The sequence below is a fragment of the Octopus sinensis genome, linkage group LG10 (genome assembly GCF_006345805.1).
Source record: "Octopus sinensis linkage group LG10, ASM634580v1, whole genome shotgun sequence".
Taxonomy (NCBI): domain Eukaryota; kingdom Metazoa; phylum Mollusca; class Cephalopoda; order Octopoda; family Octopodidae; genus Octopus; species Octopus sinensis.
Window position 1 is genome coordinate 63240590 of NC_043006.1, and position 15855 is coordinate 63256444.

The window sequence follows — 15855 nt, forward strand, 5'->3', positions numbered from 1 at the left end:
GGTCGATATAGTAAGTACCAGCTGACTACTGGGGTTGATGTAATTTAATATCTCCTCCCGCCCACCCGCAAAAAATTTCAGGCCTTCTGCCTATAGTAGAAAGTATTATTAATTGTGTCGTTGAAATTGCCCAAAATGATGTTATTTTTGTGAGGAAACTGCTATTTTATTATCGATGAAATACCTGTATTCGATGACGAACGGGAGCTTTCTTTCAGTTTTAAACGTGCGTTTTTTCTCGGAGATCGTTGCCGCATTGAGGGTCTATATCATTAAGAATTTTTTCTTCTTTTTGGTTCGTAAATTAAACCGTTTTTCTCTAAAACTAGGAAAAGAAAAATATTAAATAACTTTCTAAGTCTTTATCTAGGTAAGAATCCAAGATGCAGACAACAAATAGAAAACATGTACAACAGCTAAGAAGTACTAACATCAGAATATGGGCATAGATTTGTAGACAGTAAGAGCAATTGATTGTAGCAATCTCTGGATACAAGTAGTTTTTAAATATTACTAGCAGTATTGCCAGGCGTTGCTCGGGTTTGATTTCTTTTCGACCCTTTAGAATTGGAAGTTTTGAAAAGTAAAAATTTTGCATTATGCAGCTTTGTTATTCTCTTTAAGTAAACATTTTTCTGGTTGAAATACAACGAAAACTGGCGATACAGTCAAACAATTGTAAAAAATAGGGAATTTCATAGAAAAAGCAACTTTTTGATGTAAATAATTTTCGGTCTTAACATGGTCCGATTTGAATTTTTTCTTCTACGGAATGACAAAATACCTACTTTTTTACTACCCACAAGGGGCTAAACACAGAGGGGACAAACAAGGACAGACAAACGGATTAAGTCGATTACATCGACCCCAGTGCGTAACTTGTACTTAATTTATCGACCCCGAAGGATGAATGGCAAAGTCGACCTCGGCGGAATTTGATCTCAGAACGCAGCCGCAGACGAAATACCGCTAAGCATTTCGCCGGCGTGCTTACGATTCTGCAAGTCACAGCAAATATTTATCTTGGCATAAAAGATGAGCTACAGCGAATATTTTGCTCCATACCATAGATTTGCTAGTCAGTTGTTTGACCTTAACCAGTTGAGCATGTCCCTTAGTGGCCGATAAAATGCGCATCTCTGATCACGAGTAGAAGTAGTGGAGGAGTATCATAGACATGTTTTGAGAGGAATTCTTTGAAATTTGAATAATTCACCTCTAGAAACATGCATGTTTCGAGAAGTACCCTTAAATGACCCTTATTCAGGAATCTTTTGAGTGGGATGAGCTATTAAACTGGGCCCCATCTGAAAAGTCATACGCTGTCTATCTTGATATGAGTTCACCATGTCGCGCGCATATGGTTGTGATGTATGTGGCTGACGTGCTCTTATATAATGAGTTGTCATGATGGGTATACTGGACTTCGTATATTTTACCCCAGTGTCACTTTGATGGCATGCACTGCTTTCTCACTCAATTATAATTTGAAATCTTGGCACAAGTCCAACAACTTTAGTGGGCAAGTTAAGTCGTTAACATCGATCTCTATACTCAACTGGTACATATTTTATCGATCTTGAAGGCATGAAAAGCAAAGTTGACCTTGGTCAGAATTAAAATCAGAACGTAAAGAGTTGGAGCCACATACTCCAATCCACTTTGCCGGATGCTCTAATGGCCCTTTCTGCGTGCTACCTTAATACAACTACTAATATTAATAATAATTTCTGTTATTATGACCAGAAGTGTCGCATGAGTCGATATTAAAAGGATAAATTACAAAATGGTTGAAGTTGCGACATATATGAAAAAAACATAAGGCGGCGAGCTGGCAGAAACGTTAGCACGCTGGGCGAAATGCGTAGCCGTATTTCGTCTGCCGCTACGTTCTGAGTTCAAATTCCGCCGAGGTCGACTTTGCCTTTCATCCTTTCGGGGTCGATAAATTAAGTACCAGTTACGCACTGGGGTCGATGTAATCGACTTAATTCGTTTGTCTGTCCTTGTTTGTCCCCTCTGTGTTTAGCCCCTTGTGGGTAAAAAAGAAACATATATGAAAAAAACATGCAAGAAAAGCAATGAAATTGTCCAAAAAGCACGTATCCAACAATGGCTAGTTAGGGAGCCGCACAGATTTCAGATTCTTTTAATTATGTGAGGCAGTTTCCTTCTCTAAGTTGCAGTATCTAATCTAGTTACATGAGATAAGTCATCCTATTCCCCGAGGTCAAGCTCATTTTTTTTGCTCAGAGGGTTTACTAGAGACCACACTTCCTGTCCATATGCAGTTTCCTCTTGAAATGTTATTTTAGATATCTGTCAGAGTTTGGCAGAAGATGAAATGTCTCTATATTTGGTCCTCCCAATGTTGTTCAACACACCATCTCTTTCATCACATCTACTTGTCAGAGAAAAACTGTCTATCCTTCTTTGTCAGAAGGCTTCATGGATTAGTTAAGTAACATCTGAACCTGTCCAAGAGACCAAGAGACAAGCGACAACAATCTTCATTAGTGAACAATTTTAGGACGCTGAACAAGTGAGCAGAAATGTTTTCACCGATTTCCGTGCATCACGGACAGGCCCGGTAGATGGTCTCTCTTGTACTAGTAAAAGCAATTCCGATATAGCAATATTTCTCGATAACGCTGCTGGGCCAACAGATGTTGAAAATTATCCATACTCTCTGAGCTGAAAGTTCTTCGGAATAGACGTCTTAGTTGTGACACCGATACCCATGCTATGTCTCTGACAAACATCGCTCATGTCCGCCGGTGAAGCTTTAGAACATTCCAGGCACTCTATTTTTGCAGTTCCATCTCTTTAGACACGAACTGCAGAAATAACTGTGATCGATTACCTCTTCAGAAATTCATAATTGAAGTTGATACGAACGCTAGTTAAACTGTAACCTATCAAAATAATTATATACTGTTAGGTGTACATTGATGCCATCACAGATTGCCGGAGTTTAGTTTCTCTTTCCGTCCTCATTATCGGTAAAGTAAGTATTAAGTGGGTTTGAAATCCGTCGAATATGTGCAAGGCCACTACGGATTCAACGAATATGAGAAATCCTTATTAAAGCATGCTTTATAGTTGTACTATCATATCATGAGCTAACATAGTAATTAACTTGAATTTCATAATTACCGAAATAATTGACAAAATCATGAAAAATATTTGTCTATACGCCACAAGTAATTGAATGTTTGTTTTTATCAACAGAAAGAACCAAACAGTTATTATAATAGTTTCGCTTGCCTTCCTTGTGCACCAGGCTGCGAGACATGTGTTGATGGAAGTCCATGCATTTTAGCACTTAACTGGGTTCTGAGAAGCATTGTTCTAGGAATTGCAGGATTAATCATGTGCTGTATTCCGATATTAATCTGGTTCACAGTGCAATATCGAGAGGTCAAGGTAAGATAATTTTTCATTGTTAAATTAACCAAGCTTTCTGGTTTCAGTCATAGGAATCCGGTGGTACAAGGTCACCATCTTTAACAGAACTTACTTGATCACATCAACCACAGTACGTATTTTCTCTCTTTCCATCTCTCTCTTCCACTATTTCTAATTTCTATCAATCTTTCTCTCTCTTTATTTTACACACTCACACACACACATCCATCCATCCATCCATCCATCCATCCATACATACATACATACATACATACATACATACATACATACATACATACATACATACATATACACATATGTGTGTGCGTGTGCGTGTTGGGTCATCCCATAAATAATGAGGTTTTTTTATACTTTATTTTTCGAAATTAAGGTAAACTGATTTCTTTTCTAATCGAAATATATACACTCCTTCATTTCCTACTGTGCTCTTCCATTTATCTGATATACTTGCAAGGCCCCTCTCCCAAGATTCACTTGTCCGTGATGAAAACTACTCCTCCAGCATTGTTCTGACCTCATCTACAGTAATCATATTTTTTCTATCCAAATGATTTTGAAGACTGCGGAATAAATTATAATTAGAAGGGGCAATGTCCGGCGATTATGGTGGGTGGGACATCGTTTCCCATTCAAACTGCTCCAGCTGTATGTAGCCGATCATTATCCTGATGGAAGAACACCTTTCGTCCTGAAACCAAAGATGGTCGTTTTTTCTTCTGGCGCTGACTTAAGCTACTCAAGCTGCTCCCAGTAGATCTCCTTTGCTATTATTTGGTTTGGGTTTAAAAGTTTCAAGTGAACTAAACTTTTCACATCCCACCAAACACATAACGACACCTTACGTGGGTGAAGACCTTCTTTAGCTTGGGGTACCGGTGTTTCTCCTTTCCCTGCCCACTGTCTTCCGTGCTTGACTTCTTTATAGAGAACCCATTTCTCGTCAACTGTCACTATTCAGTCCCAAAAAGGTTCATTCGTGAGACGTGGCTACAAAGAAGAGCACACATTCACTCTCTACGCGCAATTATACTCGGAAAGTTTGTGAGGAACACATTGACTCAATTTGCTGACTTTTCTGATGGTATGAAGTGTGGATGAATGGTCGAATGATCAGATCCAAGCTTCTCTGCTACTTCCTCAACCGTTATGATGGGATTTTGTCCCACCAGGGTTTGCAGGACGTCCTCGTCGAGCGCTAAAGGTTTTCCAGGACGAGGTTCGTCTTCTAGGCTGTAGTTTCCGGTTCGGAATTTCTGGAACCACCGGTGATACTGGCTTACGCTTATTGTCCGATCCCCATATACCGCATTAATATTCCTCACACTTTCCGTTGAGTATTTGCCTTTATTGAACTCATAAAGCAAAATATGCCGAATATGCTCCTTTGTCATTTCCATTATAGCTTTGAAAAACTAACTGTTAAAATCGAACTGCACTCTTCAAAACTTCTACTAAGAATAAGGCTAAGGTTTAAATTACTAGCTGCTTTTATAGCAAGTTAATGCAGGTAGTTTATCCCGTGCCCTCCGACTTTTAGTTCATGCAATTAAAAAAAAACGCATTATTTATGGGATGATAGATAGATAGATATACACACGTACATACATACACATACATATACATGCATACACACACACACACACATACATATATATATATATATATATATATATATATATATATATATCAGTGAAGCTAATCACCACATCAATATGGCCGTTCAACCCCAGGCAGATCTTCCACCAACTGGTTATAGATGCACCCTTCACCCTGTACATATATTGCAAGCGGGGAAGCGAGCCCTACCACCCATCTATAAACGACAGGATCGCGTGACCGATTGCGTTTCGAGCTAGCTTGCTCGTCCTCGGTTGCGAACACTCGGTCGCCAGATGGATGGACAGAGTCCGCTCCAGCAAGTAATGTACAAATTTCTAAACAAAGCGACCAAAGTAACTAATAATAAATTCTCAATAATAGATGAGAGTAGTAACTATACTAACAAGTAAAGCCATCTCTCTGACATGTTAGCAATATATCTTTATTAACACTACGGATACTCATTTCGTAATTTTAATGTCAATCTTAATTTTAATTTTAACTTTAATTTCAAATGTAAACTTTGCTCTTCAATTAAGTTTTAATTATTTCTATTTCCTTACCTTTAACACAACTAGACAGTCCCAGGTCTTCCCTCGAGTAAAATTTGACCACCCACTACAGATGACGTCCATTATCTTTTTTGTGATCGCTTTCTTACCTACACATCCTCCTTCTCATTAGTACCCAGCCTTGTAAGTCAGGGATCTGCTTTATCTTTTCCCTTACCTATCTGTCTCTATATCTACTCCCCCTAATTTCTTTGGATACTAATACCCTTCACTTGTCTTTGCACTCGCTCCCTCTAATTTCCTTGATATATACCAATCAGTATATATCTAGCACAAAGCCGTTATCCACCTGTCTTTCTCACACCAGATTGTATTATTTATTCCTCCCTCTAATTTCTCTGGACCAAATACTCTCCACTATACTGAATAGCATATAGTATATATCTCTTATCCACCTATATTTCTTATACCGGTGTGTATTATTTATTCCTACTCTCAGTATTTGTCCAACTTTACAAATGCCAGTATTCATTTTTCCTCACTAAAGAGTACTATCTAACCATTCTTTCTGATCATGGATTTACCTAAGGAATATCCAATCTAACTGGATTTAATTCGACCTCCCCCTTGGGCATAATGTACCACAACAACTATCATTGATGAGGAACTTTCTTCCACTATGTAACCTATATCTCCCCGATGACAGTATACCCAACTTATGGAGTTTTCGCTCAACACGATGTTCCAATAGCTGGGATATCCCAAAAACAGATATCAGAGACTATTTATTACCATTCGTTATGTAGCTAAATTAAATTAAATGTCCTAGTCAGGTCTTACCTAATTGTTTGCCTTTCCTCACCACTTTAACCTATATATATGAAACTCGAGCGAAATTTATTGAACCATCTAATTTCCGTCTTGTGATCAACTGCACCTTCACCTTTTGCACAACAAAAGTGTTTGGTCGCTTCCTCGGCGTTACGGCCCAGTTCAAACTTGTAAAGCACGAGGTCGCACGTTCATCTGTTTGACTTTCAAATGACATACGGAGTGAAGCAATACACAATGCGTCATTGCACCAACTACCATGATACTACCAACTTCGGCAGTTACCTTCCATGGCTTGAAATACTTCGGTCACGTATTATACACGCCGCAAACTAGCACGTATGCAAATATTTTATTACTTAAAATGTTTAACAAGGTCTGAATATATTTCTGTTGTATTAGTCAGCTTTATCAAGCTATCATCTATTTTTTTTAACCAAGGTAACAAACCAAATATTGCCTAATTAATGTATATTGCCAGAGAATCTAAAGTAGATACATTACAGTCCAGTAGTTCTTGCATATAATATTGATGAAATATATATCTATAATACATCAAGATAAATTTCGAATACTACAGCCCCTCATTTTTTTAAATTGATGCCTCTTTCTAATACAAAACTAATTATTTCATATTGCCTAACTTGGAAATAAAGAAAAGATTCAGAACTCTCATATAACTTCTTTTTAAACTGATGTAGCTGTAGTAATAGTTAGTAATAGCAAAGTTCAATTCTAGAAATTCTAACTAGATTTTTATCATGGCTCGTTTGGCACCTCTGGTTTCGTCATGTTAGTATATCTAATATATGCTGTAAGATTGTAGACGTTTAATAACTACAGTAGAAACTAAAGAAAAGCAAACGTTTGCTTAACATTCAGCAGACAATACAATTAATGAAGGAATTGCAATCCTAATTGAAATCATTAATAAAACCTAAAGTCAGCTATCCAATTCATAGAAATCAACAAAAAGACGAGTTTTTTTTTTTTTGTTTTCTTTTAATACAAACTTTAGCGGTAATCGATATTCCACTAAGCAAAACAAACAATAGCAAAAATAAAGACCAAACTAAATTTTCTGATTAAGTTAAATGATTAATTGATCTAGTGTATATTTGATTATTAAGTGGATACTATGATTGCTATTTGAAGTAAAGTAGATTAGACGCACATATTAGTATATTTATCAAAATCTTCAGACATTTTACTTCCTTAACTTTATCACATGTTCAGCACATTCTAAGAAAAAGTTCAATAAAGCTATTTGACAGACGCATAGACACATATATGTAAGAAAGAGGTATAGATGATTATATCAACCCCATAATATAACTGGTAACTATTTGTTATTGATGCCGCAGGAAAAAGTGAAATCCATCTTTTCGGTATTTAAGCTACAATATAAAGGTTGACCGTCAATTAACACAGAAATTATATTACCTACTTCATTTTGAACATCACATATCTCAGAAAAATAACATGTACAATCAATTTCATCGATCAGTACTTGATTGCTGCTTAGCTCATCGACCTTGGAATGATGAAATCAATATTGATCTCATTCGTTAGAAATCATTAGTTTTTATATTGGTATGATGTCAAAGTCTTATTTAAGTGAAAGTAATTGGTGGTGTTTATTAATCTATTTAAGAGTGATATGAATGAAACGAATTGGTGAGATGAGAATACTAGATTCAAGTCGGCCAATTATGTCAGATGTATATAATGTGATTGTTAAGTGTCTCCCATTTGTACCTCGCTGCGGGCGTTATTCTTTTTACTTTGTGAGAAAGTGAATGATAATTCAGAGATCATCTTCAATCAAGAAGCTGAAAATTCTGCCCACTCGATCATTGCCTACTTTCAAGTGACATTCTAAGATGTTCAAATTTATGAAGACAAACTTTCAGCTATAAATTACTTGAGCTTTTGATGTTGGAGAATTATTGTTACGCATTACGTTCGGCATAAGTCAACCCCTTTTCTCGTCGACTTAACCTTTCCCTCGTCCAACATTGACAAAACGTGAATCTGTACTATAATGTGACTTTCGATTTCATTTAACGTTCCATTTATCAAAATGTATGGCACTATCTCTATGTTAGAAAACCATGTTTGGAGCAGTAGATGTCAGAATAGGCAACACGAGGAAAAAAATCTTTGTGAGGTGGAAAACAACTTTGCACGACATAGTCGTGATATCCTTAACAATACTTCTAAAATAATATTTTAGTTATGTTTCCTCTATGTTCTGAGCTTCACTTCTGCTGGATTTAACTCCGGCTTTTAAATTCTTTCGAGTGTTAACAATTAAACCAATACAAGTTTAATATAATGAGATTGCTTTAATTTGTAATACATTTCACCTCGGAACATATAACCTTGAACTACTGTTAGGAATTGCTGTTATTTTATTATAGATATAATCATAATAATTTCAAAATGCAAAGGAATTCTAGCGAATTTTTGAGATTTTTTTTTCATTCGTATTTTTCTGAAACCACTCTTCTTTTTTCATTTCTTGCAGGTTCTTAAGGCCTCCAGTCCGTTGTTGATGCGGATTATTCTTCTGGGAGCATTTTTCTTATATTGTCCCGTAAGTCTTTATACAAATATTCAATGTTCTGTTTTAACAATAGATATCTAGAAATATTTACTATAACCCACGCAACATAGCAACACGTCAATAAGTCATGCAGTAAAACTTTCACTTATTCTAAAACCTGTTTGCCAGAGTTTACAAAATTGAAGATGAAATATAAAAATAAAAAAAAGAAAGAAATGTTATTCACCAATCATTGAAATAAAATAAACAAATGATTTATGGTCACTAGAGTTGTTTTCTGGAAGATTATTTGGTTCTTTCTACTTAGAAGAGTGAAGGTGGAGAAGAGGATTCGTTTCGATAATAACGAGTATGCAGAGAAACGGATGTCACAGTAGAACACTTTCAGGATATAATTTGGCAAGCAATCTTTATTATATATGAGGATATGCAGAAAAAAAAATGCTAATGTCTATTGAGTCGTCATATCAGTTGGATAGTGTGTTGCGAAAGTTTGTGAAATGTCTCTGCAGCAGCTATTATCAGAATTATATATTTACGTCTCCATCATTTTCCAATGAGTATATTCATATTTGAGATCATAAGTTTTTTATTCGGCGGATCTGTTATATTATCAAGTGGTCTCCTCAGTCATTAATAGTGATTGCTGGTATATTATTTATGGTGATGTATGTTCATCTGCTGTTCATCTACTTGGTTTCTTTCTTTTGAAATGAAAAATGATCTACGAGATATTATTAGAAAAACATTTTTTTGTTCTTGCTATTGCAGTGTACAGGTTTGACTACGAAAAGATGAGTTAGTAAAAGCTGGCTTGCTTTCGCACATAGGCCAAGTCTGCCCAATCAGTAATGAACTGTAGCTAATTAGCTACATCAACTACAGAATTAAAATAGTTAAGCCAATAAAGATATAATGTTTAATATTATTGATGTTCTCTAATTTTTTTAATGTGAGTGATGTTCAGATTAAGAAACTCATTTGCAACAATTAAACTGTATGAAAGAACAGAAAAGACATGCACATTTTTGGTCTGTTAATATTGGAAAATTATCAAATTTAATTTTTTTGTTTGTTTGGCTCAAGTTCGGTCTTATTCCTGGTAGGATTTATGTGGGTAGCGGGTTACTACCTATAACCTTAGGTGTGCACAAGTTTTCAGCCGTCTTTCAAGTGCTTAGAACCCACCTGATAATCCTTGCTATCCCTAAGAAACAAACTTTTGGTAGGAGTTCTACCGGTCATTCTATTCTAAATTCGTCCAACCATTTGTCTATATCTTTGCTTACTGTTCCCAATGAACCAATTATTATTGGCATGACCTTTACTGTTCTCATGTTCCAAATTCTTCTTATTTCAAATTTTAAGGGTTTTTTTATTATTTTTTCGACCTCTTTCTTTACGATCCTAGAATCAAACCGGCATGATGGGTTGATTAGTATGCAACTTCGCTTTTCCTTATCTATAATCGTTATGTCCGGTCTGTTATTTTCTAATATCTTGTCCGTTTGAATACGAACGTTCCACAAAATCTTATATTTCTCCAACTCCAGTATTCTTTCGACTCCAGCTTCAAATCCCTGTTTCTGGTACAGTCTCGAGTGTAAAACTTTTACAACCTGGTCGTGTCTCCATTTCTTATATTCTTCCTGTGCCAACTTGGGGCATTCTTTCACCAGGTGTTTCATTGTCTCGTTCCAAGTTCCACAGGCTCTACATTTTTCTGACACATTCTCTCTATATATATTTTTTGTCAAGTTGCTTGTTTTTATCGCTTGTTCTTATGCTGTTACATTTATACTCTTTGTTTCTTTTTATAATTGCCCCTTTGTTTTACCAAGCCCAGGATTTTCTTCCACATACGGCTTCAGTGGCTCTCCAGAGTTGGCCATGCAGAGGTTTCTCTTCAATCTGTCAGACGTGCTCTCTCTGTATTTCGTTCTTCTCCTGTTCTCCTACTACGTACTTGATCACTCATTTTTCTGTACAGCTCTGTAAAAAATCTACTAGGCCTTTTCTTTCTATCTGTACACATTCTTCAACTGCTATTAAGCATCTTCCACCCAGGTTTCTCCTCAAGTACAGCTGGTTGATACCAGCTCTCGGATGGTGGGCTTCATATAATGTCAGCTTTTGGATGGTGGGCTTCATACAATGTCATACATTGTCATTATTATTATTTTCATATACACAACAGATTCGACTATTGGGGAAGTATTATTATTATTAAGGCGGCAAGCTGGCAGAATCGTTAGCAAGACGGGGAAAATATATAGCGGCATTCCCTCCGTCTTTACATTCTGAGTTCAAATTCAGCCGAGGTAGACTTTGCCTTTCACCCTTTCGGGGTCACTAAATTAAGTAGCACTGAAACACTGGAGTCCATGTAATCGACTAGTTTGCTTCCCCAAAATTGCTGCTCTTGTGGCAAATTTAAAACCATTATTATTATTATTATTATTATTATTATTATTATTATTATTATTATTATTATTATTATTATTATTATATTATTATTATTTTTATTATTATTATTATTATTGAGTGAGAGAGACGTGCATGCCATCAAATTGACACTAAGGTACAATATACGGACCGACAGTTTTGGGAAAATTTGGTTTAATCATTCTTCGGGAGTAGGTAAGTAATTCGTCTTGCTAACCAGTCAGGTGTTTTCGTAGAATCTCTCATAATTTCATTGAATAACTGAAATAATTTTTCATGTGCAATGTGAACCAGAAATTTGACACCATATCATTACCAGAGGATTTCCACTTATGAGCTTTCGTAAGAGTCATCCTTATTATTATTATTATTATTATTATTATTATTATTATTATTATTATTATTATTATTATTATTATTATTATTATTATTATTATTATTATTATTATTATTATTATTATTTTTATCACAGGTTTTGTTGGAACTCCTGGGTGTCTTGCATCCTTAGCGGTCCTCTACCTGCAGCCTACGGTACCATGATATCTGTTCTTTTCAGCTAATACTTTCCTGATTATTCTGGCCGTGCCAAGGAAACAAATCTTTTGTAACAGTTCCATTGGGCAATCTATTCTAATTTCCTTTATATTTTTCTTGATGCCTTGTGATACTGTTCCCAAGGACCCAAAAATAATTGGCTCTATCTTCACTTTCATCATTTTCCATAGCCGAGCTATTTCGTACTTAAGAGGGTTGTATTTATCTATGTTTTCTCCTTCCTTCTTGACTATTTGTGGGTCAAAGGGGCATGCAACGTCAACTACATAGCATATGTGGTGCACCTTGTCCACCACCACTAGGTCCGGTCTGTTATACTCTAGCACCTGATCTGTTTGGATTGGGAAATCCCTGAGGATTCTGCTAGTCATCGACTCTACCAGTCTCTGCGGTTTGTTCTCATACCACGTCTTGCCTTTCTCTAGCCCCCACTTTTTGCATAGTTTTCAACGTAGCACTTTCTCTACCTGATCATGTCGCTACAACTTGTAGTGGTTTTGGGCAAGTCTAGGGCATTCGTTTGTCATATAGGCAATGGCTTTATCCACTCTATTACAGATGCGGTTCAGCAGAGACACTTGCTCATTCCAAGGGTTGACCCTCCAGGTCGTGGCCAAAGTTTGGTCTTGTGCTACCATTATAGTGCTTTCGGTCTCTTCTTTTAGTGTTCCTTTCGTCAATCAATCCCACCTATTTTTCCAGCAACTTCTGTTGTGGCTATATGGAATTGATTGTGTAGTCTCTTGTTGCGTAATTCTTCTTCGTGTCCTTTTTGTACTTCGTTTTTCTTTTGTTTTCTGCTTTCGATACTCCCTCGCTCCCATCCGGTTTTCTTACTTTTGGTTTTCTTACTTTTGGCTAGGTACATCATTAAGCTCTTGAGTTAGATACGTACACAGTCTTCCACACTAATCAGTCCTCTTCCTCCAATTGCTTTCTTCATGTATAGGCGATCAGTGTCTACACGTGAATGATGGACTCCACGTATCGTTTGCAGCTTTCTTGACTTCCTGGCCATCTCCTTTAGCTTCTCCTCTGTCCACTTCAGGATTCCAGTGTCATACCGAACTACTGCGGCTGCGTGTGAGTTTATTGCCAAAACTATGTTTCTGGCATTCAACTTTGAAGCCATTTTTTTTCACTCACCGCAGGTATTCTCTTTTTGCCTTTTCCTTCATCTCGTTGTGTTTAATTCTATCTGCTTCAAGTATTCCCAGGTATTTATAACTGAACTGAGGTTATAAATTGGCAAACCTATGCCTTCTGTCCTGACAATCTATCTTCGTCTTATCACCATGGTAGCATATTTTGAGAGCCCAAACTCCATCTTATTATCATCGGAGAATGTACGAACAGGCTGGACCAGGCTGTCCAATTCTACCTCACTTTTTGTGAACAATTTCAAGTCATCCATGAATAGCAAGTGGTTCAGTTTTCCCTTACCTCTCTCCAAGTCATACCCCATGCAACATTTCGTTTTTCAGGATCCTTGGCAAATAACAATGTCTACCCCCTTTGTCATCCAGCTGGGTACTGCTGCTCCTTCCCGTAAGCACTCATCTAGCTGTTTCGCTATCCCTTTATAAGCCTTCTCATCTTTATCTAATAACCTTGGACCCCATCCGGTCCAGGAGTCTTCCAATTTGAGAATTTTCTTAACTGTTTTTTTTATCATTTCTGTAGTTATTTTTGTTTACTTGGACTTTTATATTTATTAACCTATCTTGAATTTCATGCAGCCACTCCGCGTCATCATTATGGTCTACAGGTTGGTCCCAGATTCCTCTCCAGAATGCCCTGCTTTCCTCTGCATCTGGTTTCATTGTTATATGTAACTGCCGATCTAGTTCCTGAGACAGCTTCAAACAATGTTTTTCACGTTATCTTTTGGTGAAGTATTCTTCCTATTTTCTACTGGGTTCACTCCTTATCCAGCATTTAATTACCGTTCTGTTGGCCTCCTTATCCTACCTTCTACTCTGCCTCAGTCTATAAGCTGTCGCCGGATAACGACCCGGCCTGCGCTACTTAGCACAGGCACCTGCAGAGCCAAGGCTTTCACCATTAGTTCCAGCCTCATTAACACTGTTATTTGATACATTTGCATAAAACATTTTCACTGAACATTGAGGTATGTGTTTTAAGTTTAGCCACAAGACGGTATTTTTATCGATATATCATCTCTAGTAAAATTGTTATCATCATCATCATCATCATCATCATCATCATTCATATACACTCAACAGAATAGACTGTTGGAAATATTACTATTATTATTATTATTATCATCATCATCATCATCATCATCATCATCATCATCATCATCATCATTGTCATTATTAAGGCGGCGAGCTGGCAGAAACGTTAGCACGCCGGGCGAAATGCTTAGCGGTATTTCGTCTGCCGTTACGTTCTGAGTTCAAATTTCACCGAGGCCGACTTTGCCTTTCATCCTTTCGGGGTCGATAAATTAAGTACCAGTTACGCACTGGGGTCGATGTACTCGACTTAATCCACTTGTCTGTCCTTGTTTGTCGCCTCTGTGTTTAGCCCCTTGTGGGTAGTAAAGAAATAGGTATTTCGGCGGTCGCTACGTTCTGAGTTCAAATCCCGCCGAGGTTGACTTTGCCGTTCATCCTTTCGGGGTCTATAAATTAAGTACCAGTTACACACTGGGGTCGATATAATCGACTTAATCCGTTTGTCTGTCGTTGTTTGTCTCCTCTGTGTTTAGCCCCATGTAGGTAGAAAAGAAATAGGTATTTCGCCGGTCGCTACGTTCTGAGTTCAAATCTCGCCGAGGTTGACTTTGCCGTTCATCCTTTCGGGGTCTATAAATTAAGTACCCGTTACACACTGGGGTCGATATAATCGACTTAATCCGTTTGTCTGTCGTTGTTTGTCTCCTCTGTGTTTAGCCCCATGTAGGTAGTAAAGAAATAGGTATTTCGCCGGTCGCTACGTTCTGAGTTCAAATCTCGCCGAGGTTGACTTTGCCGTTCATCCTTTCGGGGTTGATATATTAAGTACCAGTCAAGTACTGGGGTCGATGTAAACGACTATCCCTCTCCCCACAAATGCTTGTGCCTAAAGTAGAAAGGATTATCATTATATTTTATGTTTGTGTTTTTTTTTTACTTTTAATCTGCATGTTTATTACAATCACTTGCCGAGACACACCCAGCGTCCTAGGACGAGTGAAGGATCAGAGATGTTACAGTATGACTGAAAACTTGAGGAGGGGGAGTAGCAGGGGTCGTAGCGAAATATCTTCATGTAACACAACACAAACATGTATATTTTTTGCTGGAATTTCCTAGGTTGTTTTGTCTTAACATTTACTCACTTAGCAACTTCATGTTAAATCCGTCCACAGAGATTCGATCTCTTTTTGTATTGCTGTTGACATGGTTGGTCCTTTTCCGTGTCGTCCTGATACCTAGTTACTTTTATTATTATTATTATTATTATTGAGTGAGCGAGCAGAGCATGCCATCGAAGTGACACTGGGGTAAAATATACGAAACCCAGTATACCCATCATGACTACCCGTCTGATAAAGGTACATGATAAAGCTATGATGCTCCCCCACTACTTCTGCTCGTGATCAGAGCTGCACATATCGTCAGCCACTAAGGGACATGCTCAACTGGTTAAAGTAAAAAAAACTGACAAGCAAATCTGTGGTATTGAGCAGAATATTTGCTGTAGCCCATCTTTTATACCAAGACAAAACAATGTACATGATAACACTTCCAACAATGTACATGATAACACTTCCATTATTATTATTATTATTATTATTATTATTATTATTATTATTATTATTATCATTATTATTATTATTATTACTATTTTACTTTCAATATGCACCTTTGTTCCAGTCACTTGCCGAGGCATACCCAGCGTCCTGAG

At 37.1% G+C, this 15855-nt stretch overlaps 1 protein-coding gene across 7 annotated transcripts in view; it reads left to right on the forward strand.

The window, feature by feature from the left end:
* The window catches only part of LOC115216514 (probable G-protein coupled receptor CG31760), an 895090-nt gene that overhangs the window by 761272 nt on the left and 117963 nt on the right, over window positions 1-15855 (forward strand). For all 7 annotated transcript variants that reach the window (XM_036506718.1, XM_036506717.1, XM_036506716.1 and 4 more), the window contains 2 exons: window positions 3232-3426; window positions 8902-8970. In XM_036506718.1, the coding sequence (XP_036362611.1) occupies window positions 3232-3426; window positions 8902-8970 (264 nt within the window). The remainder of the gene's footprint in view (window positions 1-3231; window positions 3427-8901; window positions 8971-15855) is intronic.